Raw genomic sequence first — 16,415 nt, 5'->3', positions numbered from 1 at the left:
AGCCTCCTCACGACACACCGCTACTTCCACAGACTGGGGACCCCCCCGGGGCGGGGACCAGGCCTGACCCATGTCTCCTCCAGTACCAGCCGGGGGGCACAGGGCAGGCCTCTGTGAGGACCAGGCTCTCCACAGCCCACCTGCAGATACGGACACAGTGGGGGCCGGGAGAGCAGGAGGGCTGGGGGGCTCCCTGCCCAAGCCGGGGCAGTGTGGCCCGGCAGCGCCATCCACCGGGGTCAACGCGGATGGCAGGGCCCCCAGCACTGTCTCTTTTTGGCCACACTGCACAGCTTGCGGGATCTTAGTTCCCCAACCGCAGATTGAACCCGGGCCCTTGGCGGTGAAAGCGCCGAGTCCCAAACCCTGGACCACCAGGGAAGTGTCCCCCCAGCACTGTTTTTTTTCAAAGATTTTTTTGATGTGGACCATTTTTTTAAAGTCTTTATTGAATCTGCTACAATATGCTTCTGTTTTATGTTTTGGTGTTTTGGCCGCGAGGCACGTGGTATCTTAGCTCCCTGAGCTAAGGGATCGAACCTGCACCCCCTGCAGTGGAAGGTGAAGCCTTAACCACTGGACCCGCCGCGGAAGTTCCCCCGGCCCATCCCGCCACCCCAGCACTGTCCTGACGGGCAGCAGCGGCCCTGGCCGGCACGCACAGGTCAGACAGTAGCAAGGACCAGCCAGGGAACAGCCCAAAGCCCAGGTATGTAACCTGCAGAGCCCAATGCGAAATGAAAATGCAGGGCCTCAGTCTTCAAAATTATTTAGAATTTCGGGACGGCAACAGCAGAGCATGAAATCAAGCATCAAGTCGTGCATGAGTCAGGCATCCACGAAGCTGACCCACCCACAGGCCTCTGCCCAGAGGTCTCACCCCTCCCTGTGGGAGCCTGATGGCAAGACGCCCATGCCCAGGAGGACAAGTGCACGACCCCGACAGCTGTCCAGGGAGGGCCAGAGGTCAGCGTTCACTCCGTGGGGACACTCAGCTCCAACACACACGGTATGAAAGAATGGCAATGATGTTTAAAAAAATTAGGTTTATAAATATTTTCTCCATTGTACAAAGTTTTCCCCACCCTGCCCACCCCCATCACTGTTCACATTTCTCATGTTTTTAAAATCCCAACTATATTTATTTTTTAAATCATAAAATATAATTTTTTCTTTGTTCATATTTAAAACTATTTACAGGGGCAGAGAGAGGCCAGGGTGGCCCGGCCGAGGTCAGGACGAGTCCGTGCAGGGGGACGGAGGGGGTGGGAAGAGGTGGAAATAGCTCCTCTCCGTGGCGGGCGATGGTGGGCAGCTGTCCTCCGCCGACAGGTACTGGCTGTGGGGTGTGGGCGGAGGCGGGTAGGGGTCTGAGTCCGAGTTCAAATCCAGGTAGTACTTGCTGGCCTTCCAGCGGCTGGCGCTGTAGTCACTGTCACACACGTCCGTGCTGCAGGGCGTCGTAGGGGGCGCCATGCCACGGATGATATAGGGTCTGGAGGGGATACAGCAAGGGAAAGGGGACCTGGGTTCAGAGTGGCCCACATGCACGTCCACCTTTGGGCACTTGGGCCCCCCGGCTATGTGGCCTCGCTGAGCCTCAACATCGCCACCTTTAAAGTGGGTGCACTGGCACCTACCCTGCAGGCTGCCAAGCCCAGGCCCTGACAAGGACTGCAGCCCCAGGCCAAGGTCGCCTTTACGGGGAACGAGGCCTCCAGAGCCTACCTGGCTGACCTTGGGCAACTTAACCTCTCTGAGCTTCAGTTTCTCATTGACACAATGGGGAAGATGAAACAGTATCCATTTCAAAAGGAGCTTGTGAGGATTAAAATGAGATTCTGCCTGGAACGTGCTAGAAACAGCATCTGACATCAGAAAGTGGTCAACGACCCTTCCCCCTTCTACCACTACTGTAAATACTGGAGACCAGTTGGCCTCCCATCTTGATCCTGGAGATGCCTCCCGACCGTCCCCCGTGACATCGCCCTTTGGCCCGCGTCCAAGGTGGGGATCACGGTGTGTGTAAGAGCCACAGTGGGGCTCACAGTGGGCGGGAAAGTGGAGCCACCACCAAAGGGCCAGCGAGGGGCCCCTACACTGAGGAAGGTGCAGCAGCAGGATATGCCTCGTGAGCCCTGGGAGCAAGAAGGGACGCCCACAGACAGTGGGGAGGGCAGAGGAATTGGAGGGGGACCAAAACCAGGGCAGAAGCAGCAAAGCATGCAGCAGACTGGAGGCTGAGGAGCCTGGCCTGGCTGGTGTGGAGGTGACAGCTCTGGGGACACACGGTGACACTGAGGCACTGGGGAGCCCCCGCAGGTTCTTGAACAGGGCAGTGACCCAGTAAACGGCTGGGCCTCCGCGGAATCTGCGCAGCTGCCCGGCTCCCAGGCCAGGCCCCGGAGTTCCCCAAACGGCCACCAGGTGGCAGGCGGTGCCGCGCCAGGAGGGTCCGCCGCTCCAGGAGGACCAAGGGCCTCCGCCACCCCCAAGCCCTGCTCTCTACACAGGGGGCGAGCCTGGCGGGGCCGACCCTCCACCTGCCCCATCAGGTAGCTCGCCCGGGGGTGGGGGCGGGGGCCCCAGTGCACCTGGTGGGCGGGGCCTGTTGGCTGAGAGCACCGGGTGAAGGTCAGCAGGTTCACCAAGCCCACCCCGGCTCCGACCCGCCCCTGGCCACAGGCCAGCAAACCCGGATCCCGTTTCTCCTCAACGCTCTCCAGCTGGCCGCTCCCCACCAAGGAGGGGGTCGTGCGACCCCTAAAGGGACAGCTGGGAGTGCGGGGTCGGGGCTGAGCAGGCCCGGGGGTTTCCTGGGCCCAAGCAGGCCCTCGCAGTGGGTAAGGGGGAAGGATCGCCCCATCAAGGGCCAGCCTCGCCTGCTCTCCCGCGGCTGTGGATTTGATGCTTCCCCGGACCGAGGTACCAAGGGGTGGCGCCCCACCGGGGTCCCAGCGCTGGATTCAGGCACAGAGCGCAGAGCCCTCCGGGGGCGGGGCCGGCTGCGGTGGAGAGCCCTGGGGGCGTCATTCAAGGCCACGTGTGGCCCGGCTTACAAAACACCCCCAGGGCTGCCACCCGTGGGCTCCGGATGATTTCTGAACTCAGCACGCCCACCGGCGCCCCGACTCCTCCGCGCTTTCTCCCGCAGGAAATGCGGACCAGGCCCGGTACCGCGGGGCGCGGGGGCTCCGTACCTGTACGGCCTGGCGGTGGCGGGAATGCTGGAAGGGTAGAACACGTCCACGTTGTACAAGGAGGGGTCCGTGGCGGGGGACGGCGGCGGGTTCAGGATCTGAGGGGAGCCAAGCAAGGTCACATGGGCCCTGGAGCCGGCGGTCCCCACCGCCCACCGGCCACCCCCAACCGGCTGCCCTCCTCCCAGGGCCCCTCGTGGTCTGGGGAGGGGAAGGGGCAGCTGTGGCCCGAGGGTGGGCACGAGGAGGGGGAGAGCAGGGGGAGAGCCCGGCCCGCTGATCAGTGGTGACCACAGGCCCGGGAGCTCGGCTGCGCGCTCAGGACCCCAACTCAGCCCCCTCTGCACCGTGCCACCAGCAGGGAAGGGTCCCTGCAGGCCGGGGCGTGTCCCCACGCCACTGAGGCCACTGAGTGCCTCCCGAGGTTCCTCGGGGACTTTTCTGTCAACTCCCCTCTTTGGTCTTTTACTCCCCCATCTCCTCCCACGTGGTGCAAAGTCTAATCTCTATAATTCATTCCTTACTCCTAACACTCAGGGGACCCGCATCCCAGCCGGACCCCTGACAAGGCACAGGCACCACCACACGGAAGGAGGGGCCACAGCCCTGCTGCCCGCCCTCCCCGCCCTCTCAGCAAATCAGGAAAGGGCGCCCCATTCTCAAGGGACTATACGGCCCCCAAACTGTGATAATAAGTACACAACTCTTCCCCGTGAATGCACCCTCCAGAGCCAGGCGGCACATGACTGGCCCCACAAGAGGGACAGAGACCTGGGGCCCAGACACCCGCGGGGTCTGCACCTTCCCCAGCAACCATCGCTGTCTGCGCCCCCCGCCCCTCCTCTGAGCTGTCCCTGCCAGGGGCACAGCCAGACCTGGGAGTCTGAGTGCCCTGAGGGACTGAATTCCCCCAGGTCCCTGGGGCGATGGAAAGGGCAAGGCCTTCCCTCGACAACCTCCCTTCGGCAGATGTGGGTGGAGTCCTGTTTTATCACCTCCCAGCTGCTCCCTGGTGAGGGACTTCGCCTCTTGAGGCCTCAGTATCCTCATTCCTAAAATGCGGCTAAGAAGATCCGCTTCCCGAGGCTGTCCTGACACTAGGTGAGTAACCTGCAAGACGTGCCCAGGCCCCTCCCCTGCCCTTCAGGAACTGGCATGGACCCCTCTCCTTGTTCTGCGGGGGAGGGCCCTCTTCAGCCCAAATAGCCAGCCTGCGGCTTCCTCAGGGTGTGACCCCAAAGCTGGGACGGCACGCCTGGGGGAAGAGGGTGCTGTTCAGAGAGGGGGCAGAAACCAGGCAGGGAAGCCCAGCAGAAGGGGCCTCCCCAGCTGCTCCCACAACCCAGGCCTGTGGGCTCCTATTTCCACACCTGCCCATGAACTTGACTGGACCTGGCTTCTCTTCACTTCTGCCTCCAAGGAGAGCTCTGGGATCCTGCCCAAATCCCCTCCCCTGCTGCTGTCGGTGCTACTTCCCGCAGGGCGTTGGGGAGGTGAAGGTCAAGGAAGAAGTCTCCCCAGTACTACAGTGGGCATATTTCTAGCAAGTTCTGCTAGTGCAGAACTAGGGGGGGCTAGGGGCTCTTCCTCGCTCAGATCATCTGCTTTTCCTGCGTTCTAAAGAGTTCTCTTTACCTCTCACTGGCCAATTCCCTGCACTTCTAATCCCTGATAATTCTGTATATTGAACTTTCTCTCTTCAAATCACCATGTGACTTCTGTCTCCTGATTGGACCTCGACTAATAAAGGCCACCTTTTTTTTTTTCCTTTTGGCCGCACTGCTTGGCATGCGGGATCTTAGTTCCCCATCCAGGGATTGAACCTGTGCCCCCTGCAGAGGGAGCTCGGATTCTTAACCACTGCACCACCAGGGAATTCCCTAAAGGCCGCCTGGTAGCCATCAGCACAGAAATAAAGTCGGATGCCTCCAGCCTCACTCAGTGCACGTGATTACATTCCAGGAGAATCAAAATTAAATACAAACATGAGGGACTTCCCTGGTGGCGCAGTGGTTAAGAATCTGCCTGCCAATGCAGGGGACACGGGTTCGAGCCCTGGTCCGGGAAGATCCCACATGCCACAGAGCAACTAAGCCCGTGAGCCACAACTACTGAGCCTGCGCTCTAGAACCCGCGAGCCACAACTACTGAGCCTGCGCTCTAGAACCCGCGAGCCACAACTACTGAGCGCGCGTGCCACAGCGACTGAGCCCGCACACCTAGAGCCCGTGCTCCGCAATGAGAAGCCTGCACACCGTGACGAAGAGCAGCCCCCACTCACTGCAACTAGAGAAAGCCGGTGTGCAGCAATGAAGACCCAGCACAGCCAAAAGTTAGAAAAAAAAAAAAATACAAGCACGAAAACTTTGAGAACATGAAGAAAGAGAGCACGGAAAGAAACTTTTTTACGAGAAGGGAAAGCCTTTCTGGGCATGACCAAAAACCCCCCAAACTCCCATAAAAGATGAATAATTTCATTGTATAAATGGCAAAACACAACATAAACCAAATCAGAAGACAGAAAGCTAGGAAAAACATTTTCAACCCTTATCCCAGGCTAATTTTCTTAATATATCTCTATATAAAGAGCCCTTACAAATTAATTTGAAAAATACTAACAACCCAATAGAAAAAGGACATAAACGCACCCATCTGAGAAAATAAAACTACAAGGGTTATTAAACATACAAAAAGATCTTTGACATCATACGTAATAAGAGAAACATAAATTTCAATTACACCACCATACCATTTTTACCCTAAACGGGACCTAAGGAGAGTGTGTTGAAAGGGACGGTCGTGCTGGTGTGGCCCTCTGCTGGCGGGAAGATGGACTGTCCCCTCGTGAGGGACCCTTGGCAAGAAACGTCAAGATGACCAATGCTCAGCCTTAGTTGCAGGGCATCTTCCTGCCGGCCCCTACCCAGGAGGGGAAATGAGGAAACCGCAGGAGTTCCGGGCATCGCCGTTAGGGTAACGAGATCCTGGGAATGACTGGACACCCACTGGTGTGGCCCAGCTGCACCCCAAATAAGGGCACTGTCCAGTCACCAAGAGGGGGACAGCGCTGCCGGAGAAGCAAAACAAACTTCAGGGTGCAGGAGAGGCAGGGTAGGGGAGTGGTCAGCTTGGACGGAATGGCCCCAGGGAGGAGGGAGGCGGGTAGTCACCACTCAGTTCCTTGGCCTCGTCTGCTAAACAGGAGGCCGAGAGCGCCCGCTTCTGGAGTCGGGGTGATAACAGCACACGAACAGTGTATTCCTCAGAAGTGCTGGGTAAAGGCCAGCTTTCACTGATCCTTGGTAGCAAAAAGCAAGGCTCAGAGAGGAGCTTCAGATGCTATCATGCAGGTTTTAAAAAGTACATATGAAACTACTCTGTATGAGACTAAAATGGTGGATACATGTCATTACACATTTGTCCAAGCCCACAGAATTATACGCCACCAAGAGCGAACTCAAGATGTAAACCATGGACTCTGGGTGATGGTGACGTGTAGATTCATGGACAGTAACGAGTGTCCCACTCTGGTGGGGGATGTTGATAAAGGGGGAGGAAGGGGGGTTTGGGAAGCCTCCCTACCCTCCTCCCAATTTTGCTGTGAACCTAGAATTGCTAGATAGATAGATAAAAGTTGTCTTAAAATAAAAGTGCATATATAAAACTGGTAAACTGTGAATAAAGTCAAAGGGTATCATATCAATGCCCTGATTATGCTACTGTACTACTGCTATAGACTGAATGTTTGTGTCCCCACAAATTCATATGTTGAAACCTAATCCCCAACACAATGGTATTAGGAGGTGGGGCTTTGGGGATGTGATTAAGTCACGAGGGTGGGGCCCTCATAAATGGAATCAGTGCCCTTAAAAAAGCGACCCCAGAGAGCTCCCTCACCCCTTCCACCATATACAGATAAGACGGCCACTACAGGGAGTTCCCTGGTGGCCTAGTGGTTAGGATTCCAGGCTTTCACTGCCGTGGCCCGGGTTCAATCCCTGGTCAGGGGACTGAGATCCTGCAAGCCTCGCAGTGAGAGAGAGAAGAAGAAAGAAAGAAAGGAAGGAAGGAAGGAAAGAAAGAAAGAAAGAAAAGGAAGTGGGGGAAGACAACTTCTATGAACCAGGGACTGGGCCCAAACCTGCCAGAACCTTGAGCTTGAGTTTCCCAGCCTCCAGAACTGTGAGAAATAAATGTGTGTAGTTTAAGCTGCCCAGTCTATGGTATTTTTGTTAGAGCAGCATGAATGGGCTAAGACAACCATAGTTACGTAAGATGTTACCACTGGGGAAAACTGGTGAAAGGGAGATGGGACCTCTCTGTATTATTTCTTACAACTGCATATACATCTACAATTATCTCCAAAAAAAAAAAATTACTCTCTTTGTTGAGAAAATAAAGTTCATACTCTTGTATACTCACTTATGTACAGATTTCCTCTGGGAGGACACACAATAAAACTCACCACAGGATGTGCCTCCGGGGGAGGGGTGAGCTCCTGAGCAGATGAGGGCTGGGCCCTTCTTTTCACTGTGCCCTTTGAATTCTGTACCATGAACATATATTACTGATTCAAACTAATGTAGTTAATTTTTAAATAGCTGGCTCCATGCAGGGTTTCTTTTTGGGATGATGAAATGTTCTAAATTTAACAATGGTGATGACTGCACAACTCTGTGAATATACTAAAAACCTCCGAACTGTACACTGCAAGTGGGTGGGTGGATTGGATGGTATGTGAATTATATCTCAATAAAGCCGTTGAAAAAAATTGCTGGTGGTCAGTGTCATCTCTTGCTGTCAAATAAGATCTCCCCAGGGCTTCCCTGGTGGCGCAGTGGTTGAGAATCTGCCTGCCAATGCAGGGGACACGGGTTCGAGCCCTGGTCTGGGAAGATCCCACATGCCACGGAGCAGCTGGGCCCGTGAGCCACAACTACTGAGCCTGCGCGTCTGGAGCCTGTGCTCCACAACAGGAGAGGCTGCAATAGTGAGAGGCCCGCGCATTGCGATGAAGAGTGGCCCCCGCTTGCCACAACTGGAGAAAGCCCTCACACACAAACAAAGACCCAACACAGCCATAAATAAATAAATAAATAATTAAAAAAAAAAAAAGATCTCCCCAGCTCCCAGCAGGGGCTGCGGATGGAGAAGCCAGTTTCCCGAGCATCCTGGTGTCTGCATGGGGGGGCCCAGGGGGCTGTCCTGGGGTAAGCTCAGTCTTACACGGGTTCCTGGTGCTTTCAGCTGGTTACATGGGACATCTGAAAGCCAGGTGACAGTAGCAGCAGGAAGGACAAAAGGTATGGCGGGGAGGAGTCTGAAACTCCAGGCTCCTGGCTCCTTGTTCCCTCTGCCCCTAAACACAGTCGGGCCCTGGAGCTCCCAGGAGATTTGGTTCTGATCCTGCCAACCCGAGATAATGACCCCCGCTGCCCCCCACTCCTTGGTCCTGCCAGGTCAAGTGTGATAAGGAGGGGCAACACCCCGGATATGGGGGACACCCAGAAGGGCAGGAAGGCCCAGCCCCGATGGGTGGGGCTCGCTGGCGACCCCCCAGGGAAAGCTCAAAGGGCTGTCTTCACATCAGAAGAGCATACCATCACAGGAAGTCGGGTTTTGAAGAATTAAAAAGCACAGACCATATAAAGTCAGAACCTGCTATGTATCCCCAGATTCACATCCGTGCATCAAGCTTGCCCCAGTTACCCTAGGGCCACGCTTTGGAAATGGGGGTCTTTTCCAGCCTCGAGGAGAGGGTCCCCCTGGGGATCCTGGTGTGGGGCTGGGACACTGGGGGCTTTGGCGCTTCACCCTCTGTATAATCATTTCGTCCTAGGGTGTGGCTCGGCCTAGGGCCAGCCCCTCACCCGTCTCAGGCTGCCGGAAGCTCCAGGCAGCATTTCAGCCACAATAGTCACCCCAGGAGTGCCTGTCCTTAGAAAACCATCCAGCTATTTTCTGGGAACCAGCAAGGCTGTGGGCGGGAAAATAGAGTGTTTCTGGCGGGGACGCTGAGGGGAAGCTCGCTTCCATCCAGACAGGCCCTGCCGACGGGGCGGGCCCGAGGAACCAGACGGCCACCCAGACCAGGGAAACGCCCCCAGGAGGTGGGATTACGGCTGAGACTCCCACTTTTTAGAATTTTATGCGGCTTCCAGATTATCCACAATGAACAGGGAGTACTCTTTTCTAAACAGAAAACGATGTTGAAGAGAAAAACTACAGGTCAGGACGGGGAGAAGAGTGAACGCACCCACCGTTCTAAGTGGTGGAACAGCAAGTACTTCTCGAAATCCTGAAGTCACAGGACGTGCCTGCCCCTGGTGGGCAGGGGGGACCCTGAGCTGGCCAGGCCTCCTCCTGCCCCTACTCACCGGCGGGTACAGCGTGGCCTTGGTGCTGGACGAGCTGCTGGACGAGGCCCCGGTGACGTGGTTCCGGTCGTAGAGGGGCACCCCGGCTCGGCCCCCCATCAGGCTCACGGAGCTCATCATGGACTTGCTGCACGAAATGCCTGCGGGGAGGGGGTGGGGGAACCAGGCCAGTTAGGGGCAGGGGCGCCCCACGGCCACGGCGCACTCTCCCCAGCCCCCGCTGCCCAGGAGACCCAGGTTCAGGTGAGGACGCCCTATGAGAGATGTGTCCCCGCCCAGCTGTCCCCGGGGGACGACTCACGGCACACCCCACGAGAACATCTCAGGTCAAGTCCAAAGGGCATTCCTGATGCACTCGCCCCATACCCCGCCCTGCCTGCCTCCGCACCGCCGCCCAGGGTCCTCACCTGTGAAGGGACCGTGCTGGGAGCCGCCGGGGGCGATGAAATTGAGGGGCACGTGGGGGGTCCCACTGACGTACTCATGCGGGAAGGGCCCGTTGGCCCCGGCGTAGCGCTGACACACCACGCGCTGGCACACAAAGTAGACCCCGCCCATGATGAAGAGCGAGAGGATGATGCCGATTACCGGCCCGATGGCGCTGCTGTGGGCCGGGCCGTCGTCCGAGGGCAGCTTGGTGATTTCTGCCAGGGCGCGGGCAGGAAGCGACGGCGGACGTTAACCCAAAGGGAGCGGGCCTCCTGCGGGGCAGGCGCTGTGCGCCCTGGCGGGCGGCTCCCGCCCCGGCCCGGCACCCGCCGATGGAGCCGCAGCACCCGCCGCGCCCTCCTCCCCCTCCTCGGCCCGACTCAGCTCTGCCACGGCCCCCGGCCCCTCAGCAGCGGCCCTCCGAAGCAGCCTCCTATTCACGCCCCTGACCCGGAGCTTCTCGGCTGGAAGCAGGCGCTGGGTCCTCCCACGTCCACGTCCCTAGTACAGCTGAGCCCAAGCACCAGGCCGCAGGAGGGGGCGGGGCGGGGAGACAGGACCACGCGGAGGGGCGGGGCTGACCCAGGCACCCAGGGCCCAGGGCCTCCCTCTGCGGGGCCTCCATCTGAGCCCCTCACGCCTGCCTGCCCCAGAGGCCAGGAATCCTGAAGGCCCTAGGCAGGGAAAGCGTGAGAGGTGGAATGTGCAGGGCCTGGACTCAGGGGCCCAGTCAAACCCAAAAAGCCAGGAGCCAGCTCAGGGCTGCAAAGGTGCACCCAGGGCTCCCGGGCAGGGGCACTCCTGGGGCTTGCACCACTATCAAAGCCACCTGCGGCATGGAGGGCATGTCTGGGCTCTAGGCTCAACTCTGACAAAAGGACATTCACTTTCCCATCAGGGTGGCACGTGTCTGAGGGCAATCAACAACGTCCCCTCCGGCCGGCCAAAACCCCAAGGAAAGGGAGGAAAGCTGCTGGTTCCGGCGACGAGGCCTGACTATGGATAAATATCACCCCCAACGACTGGGGCCACGATCACATGGGAGCCTGAAGACAGACACTGTCACACTGGACACCTGCCCAGCAGAGGCACGGGGCTCAGACCCCCCGGGGCTCCCACTGCTACCCTTTGGCCCCCAGACCACGCTCTTGAGATGGTAGCTGAGGGGCCTGACCCGGGTTGATGTGAAGGCACAAAAGCGCTCAGTGAGTCCCTTGGGGACCCCTCCTTCTTCCCCATTCACAAGACGTCTCTATCCTGCAGTCAGAGCTCTCAGCCCCAGTCCCTCTGCAGTGAACAAAGTGGCCATATCCCCAGACACACGGACACATTCCCACTTCCTGTCTGGGAATCCAGCTCCCTTCCTGTCTGAATCAGACAGGCTTTCAAGAGCCAAGGCCTCCAGGAAGCCTTCTCTGACTGCCCTCGTTTCACATTCTCTAGCCCCTGCATCCCTGGCCGTACAAGCTACATCACTCAAGGGGCATGCAGCACGTGTGTGTGTGTGTGCGCACGTGTGTGTGTGCGTGCGTGTACGTGTGTGCGTGGGCACACATCGCTCCTGCTCAGCCAGACAGCAGGCTGCCAGGGAATGGACCCACCCACTACTCTGTCAGGGTGATCTTGTTGACAGATGCTGCTGAGTGAGGGCTCTGGGCAGAAGCATGCCGCCTTACACTCAGGCCTGGCCTGGCACATCTATGCCTTCTCTGTGCCTCTGTCCCAGCTGAAATGCCCCTTGGCTCACAGTTTCCCCCTCCCCCTCCTCACAGCCGCCTCCACCTCCAGGAAGGCTTCCCTGACTCCCTACTGAGGCCAAATACTCCTGACCTCCCAGCCTCCACCATTTCCTCCCTCTAGACCCCACGGTCCTGGGACAGAACCCCAGCATAAGGCGACCCTCCAACCCCGCCCTCTGGGGGAAGCCAGCTCACCGCACATGAGCTCATCGGAGCCGTCGACGCAGTCAGGAAAGGAATCACACTGCTGCTTGATGAGGACGCACTGGCCGCTGGCGCACCGGAACTGGTTGGGCAGGCAGACGGCTGCAAGGAGGGGCCTTGCGTTCAGAGAGGCTGGAGGGCATGATGCAGCCAGGAGCACTAAGCAGATGACCACCACCGGTGCTCCCTGCCTCGCCACCCCAGACCCAACAACAGAGGTCTGGGCTCCAAATACAGAGCAGGCAAACGGACCCTTTCTAGGACCGGGTCGGGGCGTGGTCGCAGCAAAGCCAGTCTTCACCCACCCCTCGAGGACCCCAGTTCCGAGGCCCATGCAATGCTGGGGGCGGGCTGGCAGGGAAGAGACCTCAACGACCCAGGGAGGTATTCATTCATCAGGTTCCTACCATGGGTCAGGCCCTCAAAGCACCAGGACTACCACGGCCCCTGTGCCCAGGCCCTCCCGGGTTACCAGGAAGGTGACAACCAACTAGAGGACCACAAGGAGCCGGGCTCCTAGAGTGGGAGGGGCAGGGGACAGGGGATGCACCAGCAGAGCTCTGAGGGTCAGGAAGGGGGAGCAGAGCTCAACCGGGAAGGCAGAGGCGGGCCACGCAAGGAGGACGAGGAAGGCTGGGTACTGACTGCTGCCTCCCTGCTGACCTGGAAAGGGCTATGACCCCACGAGGAAGGCATCACCACCCCCAGTACTTGCCGTCTAAGCTCCCCACCCGCCCTGCCCCAGGCGCCCACTCTGGAAACCAGAGACAAGGAACCCTGTCCTTGCAATAAGTGGGCAGATCTGCTGGTAACCTAGCAGGAGAGGAGGCTTCTGAAACAGAGGGCGGAGCCCAGAGCCTGCACTAGGGCCTGCTGTCCTCCTGATGCTTCCTTTCTCCAGGAGAAAGAGTCACAGCGGGAGGTGGGAGGGGACGGTCCCTAATCAGGGCTCCTGCCACCTGCTGAGATCTTGGCCACAAGACTGTGCTGGGGCCAAGGGTGTAAGGCAGGGCTCAGCAAACTCTTCTGTAAAGAGCCAGATAGGTCTCTTTTGTAACTGCTCAACTCTGCTGTTTCCGTGCAAGACCAGTCAGAGACAATATGTAAATGAATGCGCCTGACTGTGTCCCAGTAAAACCGCATTTACCAAAATAGGTGGTGATCTGGATTTGGCCCTCAGGCCGCAGGTGCTCACCCCTGGTCTACAGTCTCCATCGAATTCAAAGGGGCTGTGAGCTGGAAAGACTTAACAACTGCGGCTTTAGAGAAACATGTGGGGAAATGACCCCCAGGCCTTCACCTTCCACAAAATGGCAGCTCATCATGAGTGGGGACAGTGGGCAGTGAACAGATAACATCTGAGTTATCCAAGAAGAGGACCGGTGGCTGGGGGGTGGCGGCCAGAAGGACCCATTAGCAGCTCAGGGGCAGTCACGGGGCCGTGGTGCTGACGGTGTGTGGCAGCAACCAACCGAGCAGGTCGTTTTATGTAAGAAAAACTCAGAGGGAGCGCAGAGATTTGTTTCACTGTCACGGCCTAAAAGGAAGACCCTGCCCGTCAGCGTGGACCCAGGTTGACTAAGCAAACCTCTCTGTAACTCCTGGTTCGATGGGATACTAGAAGCCACCCAGATGCAAGCGTTATCCCCCAGACTGCTCGGTGGGGGACAGCACCGCCTTTTGGGATGGGGCTTAAGCAGGGTGTAAACCATGCAAATCCAGCTGACTACTGGACTTAACTTGGGTCTCTGTAAAATTCTTGACTGAAGGAGGGAAGGCAAGATAGACCCTCAGTCTGCCTTCAAGCCAAACTGCTTGGCGAGGCAGAGGGCAAGAGCCCTCAGTGGGCCTGCGACTAACACTCTCCCCTCCCAAGCGGAGGGGCCGCGGCAGCTTCGCTCCAGGCCAAGGCTTTACGTGTGGGCAGATGGAGCCCGAGCTCCAGGAGGGCGGAGGGCGGAGAGCTCCAGGAGCGCCTCGGGGAGGGGCGGGGCCTCACCGTCGCAGCCCGCCTCGTCCGAGCGGTCCTGGCAGTCGGCCTCGCCGTCACAGCGCAGCCGCAGGTCCACGCACTGGCCCCGCGCACACGGGAACTGGGCGGCCGAGCACACCGGGCAGCCCTCCTCGTCGCTCTGGTCGTCACACTCCGGGAAGCCGTCGCAGCGCCAGGCCCCAGGAATGCAGTCGATCTCCCCAGTGGCGCACGCGAACTGGTCGGGGGAGCACGTAGGAGGCTCTGGGGAGGAGAGAGAGACCATCACCGGCCGCCCCGCTGGGCGAAAAGTGGGCGAAACACCTCTGGGTTTCAAAGCGGGGAACACGCTCAATTCACAGGTGCTGCACCCACACGGTCTCCACTGCCCTGCGTCCTGTCTGCGTCCCACCTCCAGCCCCCAGTGTGTGATGAAGCTGTCGATCCAGGCCCGTGTGCACGGCCTGGCTACGGGGGAGTGTCCACCGCACCCCCGCCGGGAACAGGAGGGTCACAAAGTGGGTGGTCAGCACCCGCACCTGTCACACATTTGGGGCAGCGGAGCCAGAACTCTGTGGGTGGCCAGCGAGCCCACAGGCATGGTGGGGGGGGGGCACCGGTGGAAGACCCAGGCACCTTGTTGAAGAGTGGGCTGAGGAAAGGCAGGTGGTGAGGATACCACAGCGGGGAGCAGAGTGGATGAGGGCGGGGTTCGAAGGCTCCCTGGTGGAGGGAGTCGTGGAAGGGTGGTGAGCCGGAAGGGTGAAGGACAGGAGACCTGGGGCCACCTCCTACCAGGTGGCCATGGCAAGTCACTCCCCCCTCGGGGTCAACTTCCCCAGTGCAGGCCAAGAATGGGCCAGACGTGCAGTAGCACTCAGTGAGTGGCACTGTCCTGGAGGCCAGGACGCAGATGGGCACGGATGCCAGGGCACTGGCAGAGAGACGCAGGAGGAGCCCCTTGGCCCCGGGCTGCCCCCATTTCCCAGGGGGCCCGTCATCATCTCTCCCCTCCTCTGTCTGGAAAATCACAGAAAACTGAGCCCCATTAATTGGCCCAAACTTCGTTTTAACGTTTAGCAACAGTCCTCAATACCCTTGAAATCTGATTAAGGAAAAAGGTATCGGGAGTTCTCTGGCGGTCCAGTGGTTAGGACTTGGCACTTTCACTGCCGTGGCCTGGGTTCAACCCCTGGTCAGGGAACTAAGGTACACAAGCCACGCAGCACGGTCAAAAAAACAAAAAAAGATATCAATTTCACAAAAGTATTGATTTCAAGATGTACTAAGCCTTTCAACATTTGGAACCCATATGCCTCCCCCATAACTGCGGGGTCCACACTGGGCCGAATAGGGATGTGAGATGGGGGAGGAGATGTGAGCAAAAATGAACACAAGGCCGCTGTTCCCACTGGGCTCGGCCACAGAGGACAGCCGGGGACAAAGGAGCCAACGACGGATGTGTGCACACTGAGCCACCAACAAAGAACACAGGGGTGCTGGCCACGGAAAGGTGCACGTGGACAGTGGCCAAGGCCCCGCTCCTGGACTCCAGCCCCCCACAGCCCAGCAGGAAGGAGAGGGTCCACGTGGGGCAGGCTCTGATTCCCCGCAGGGTCCCCAGTCCTGGCAGCAGCAGCCGGACAGCGAGGACGGGACAGGATGGGGGTTGCACAGACCTGGGGTTGAACCCAGCCTCCCCCAGCAGCTGTGCAACCCGAGGAGCCCCCAACCTCCCAGAGCCTCCATCTCCTCGTCCCTAAAACAGAAGCAGCCACCCTCCGTCACAGGCTCCTCGCGGGAGTAACAAATACAGCGGAGAAAGCACGCGCATGTGTGAGCGAGTATGTGCACGTGCGCCTGGTTCGGTAATGTGCGTGTGCACAACATTGGCAGTGGCGCTGCTCTGCCAGTGCACGAGGCACAAGGGTCCATGGCACCTCCTGGGAACCTCAGTCAGCCCTTATCCTCCTGTGAGCCCCCAGAGAAGAGGCCAAGGAAGAACGGAGATGGGGACACAGTAAATACAGGCCTCTTAGACCGTGAGGAAAGGCCTGGCATCCTCAAGTCTGAGGGCCAAAGCCCGGGGGTGGGTGACCGAGGGATGCGTCCTCCCCTGGGGAGGCCCAGGGCTGGGGTTCCAGGGAGAGCTGAGCGCCCTGTGCAGCTCTCTCCCCGGCCCCGTCTCCTCCAGGGCAGCCTGGACGTCTGTGGGACCTGCACAGCCACTCAGGCCACAAAGCCATGTGGGCCCTGGGGCCAGAACTCAGAAAAAAGCCACCAGGAAGCTCAGGAGGGTCAAGGTGGCCCCCACCAGGGGACAGTCATGAAATATCCCCTCTGTTCTTGGCCAAGCTCTCCAGGGTTCACAGTGTGAGGTGGGGCAGGAGAAAGCTCCAGAAGGACAGGCCCATGGTCCTGCTTCCTGAGATGTGCTGCGCATATGCCGTGTATGAGACACAGCGTGGAGGTCAAGGGGGTGAGCATGAGAAGA

The 16,415-nt window shown here is 58.7% G+C and overlaps 1 protein-coding gene across 3 annotated transcripts in view; it reads right to left on the bottom strand.

Moving 5' to 3' along the window:
* Positions 1–1,118: 1,118 nt before the first annotated feature.
* Positions 1,119–16,415, bottom strand: part of LRP5 (LDL receptor related protein 5) — a 110,188-nt gene continuing 94,891 nt past the window's right edge. The window contains exons 18-23 of one of the 3 annotated variants that reach the window (XM_082476428.1): positions 13,949–14,185; positions 11,941–12,081; positions 9,985–10,221; positions 9,578–9,717; positions 3,201–3,298; positions 1,119–1,495 (exon numbers count right to left, since the gene is read on the bottom strand). In XM_082476428.1, the coding sequence (XP_082332554.1) occupies positions 1,234–1,495; positions 3,201–3,298; positions 9,578–9,717; positions 9,985–10,221; positions 11,941–12,081; positions 13,949–14,185 (1,115 nt within the window). In that variant the 3' untranslated portion in view covers positions 1,119–1,233. The remainder of the gene's footprint in view (positions 1,496–3,200; positions 3,299–9,577; positions 9,718–9,984; positions 10,222–11,940; positions 12,082–13,948; positions 14,186–16,415) is intronic. The other 2 variants (XM_082476429.1, XM_082476430.1) reach the window with 2 other exon arrangements.

The sequence above is a fragment of the Balaenoptera physalus genome (genome assembly GCF_965194825.1).
Source record: "Balaenoptera physalus genome assembly, chromosome: 10".
Taxonomy (NCBI): Eukaryota; Metazoa; Chordata; class Mammalia; order Artiodactyla; family Balaenopteridae; genus Balaenoptera; species Balaenoptera physalus.
Note: the sequence above shows the minus strand (reverse complement) of the source record. Positions and strands in the feature narration are given on the sequence as shown.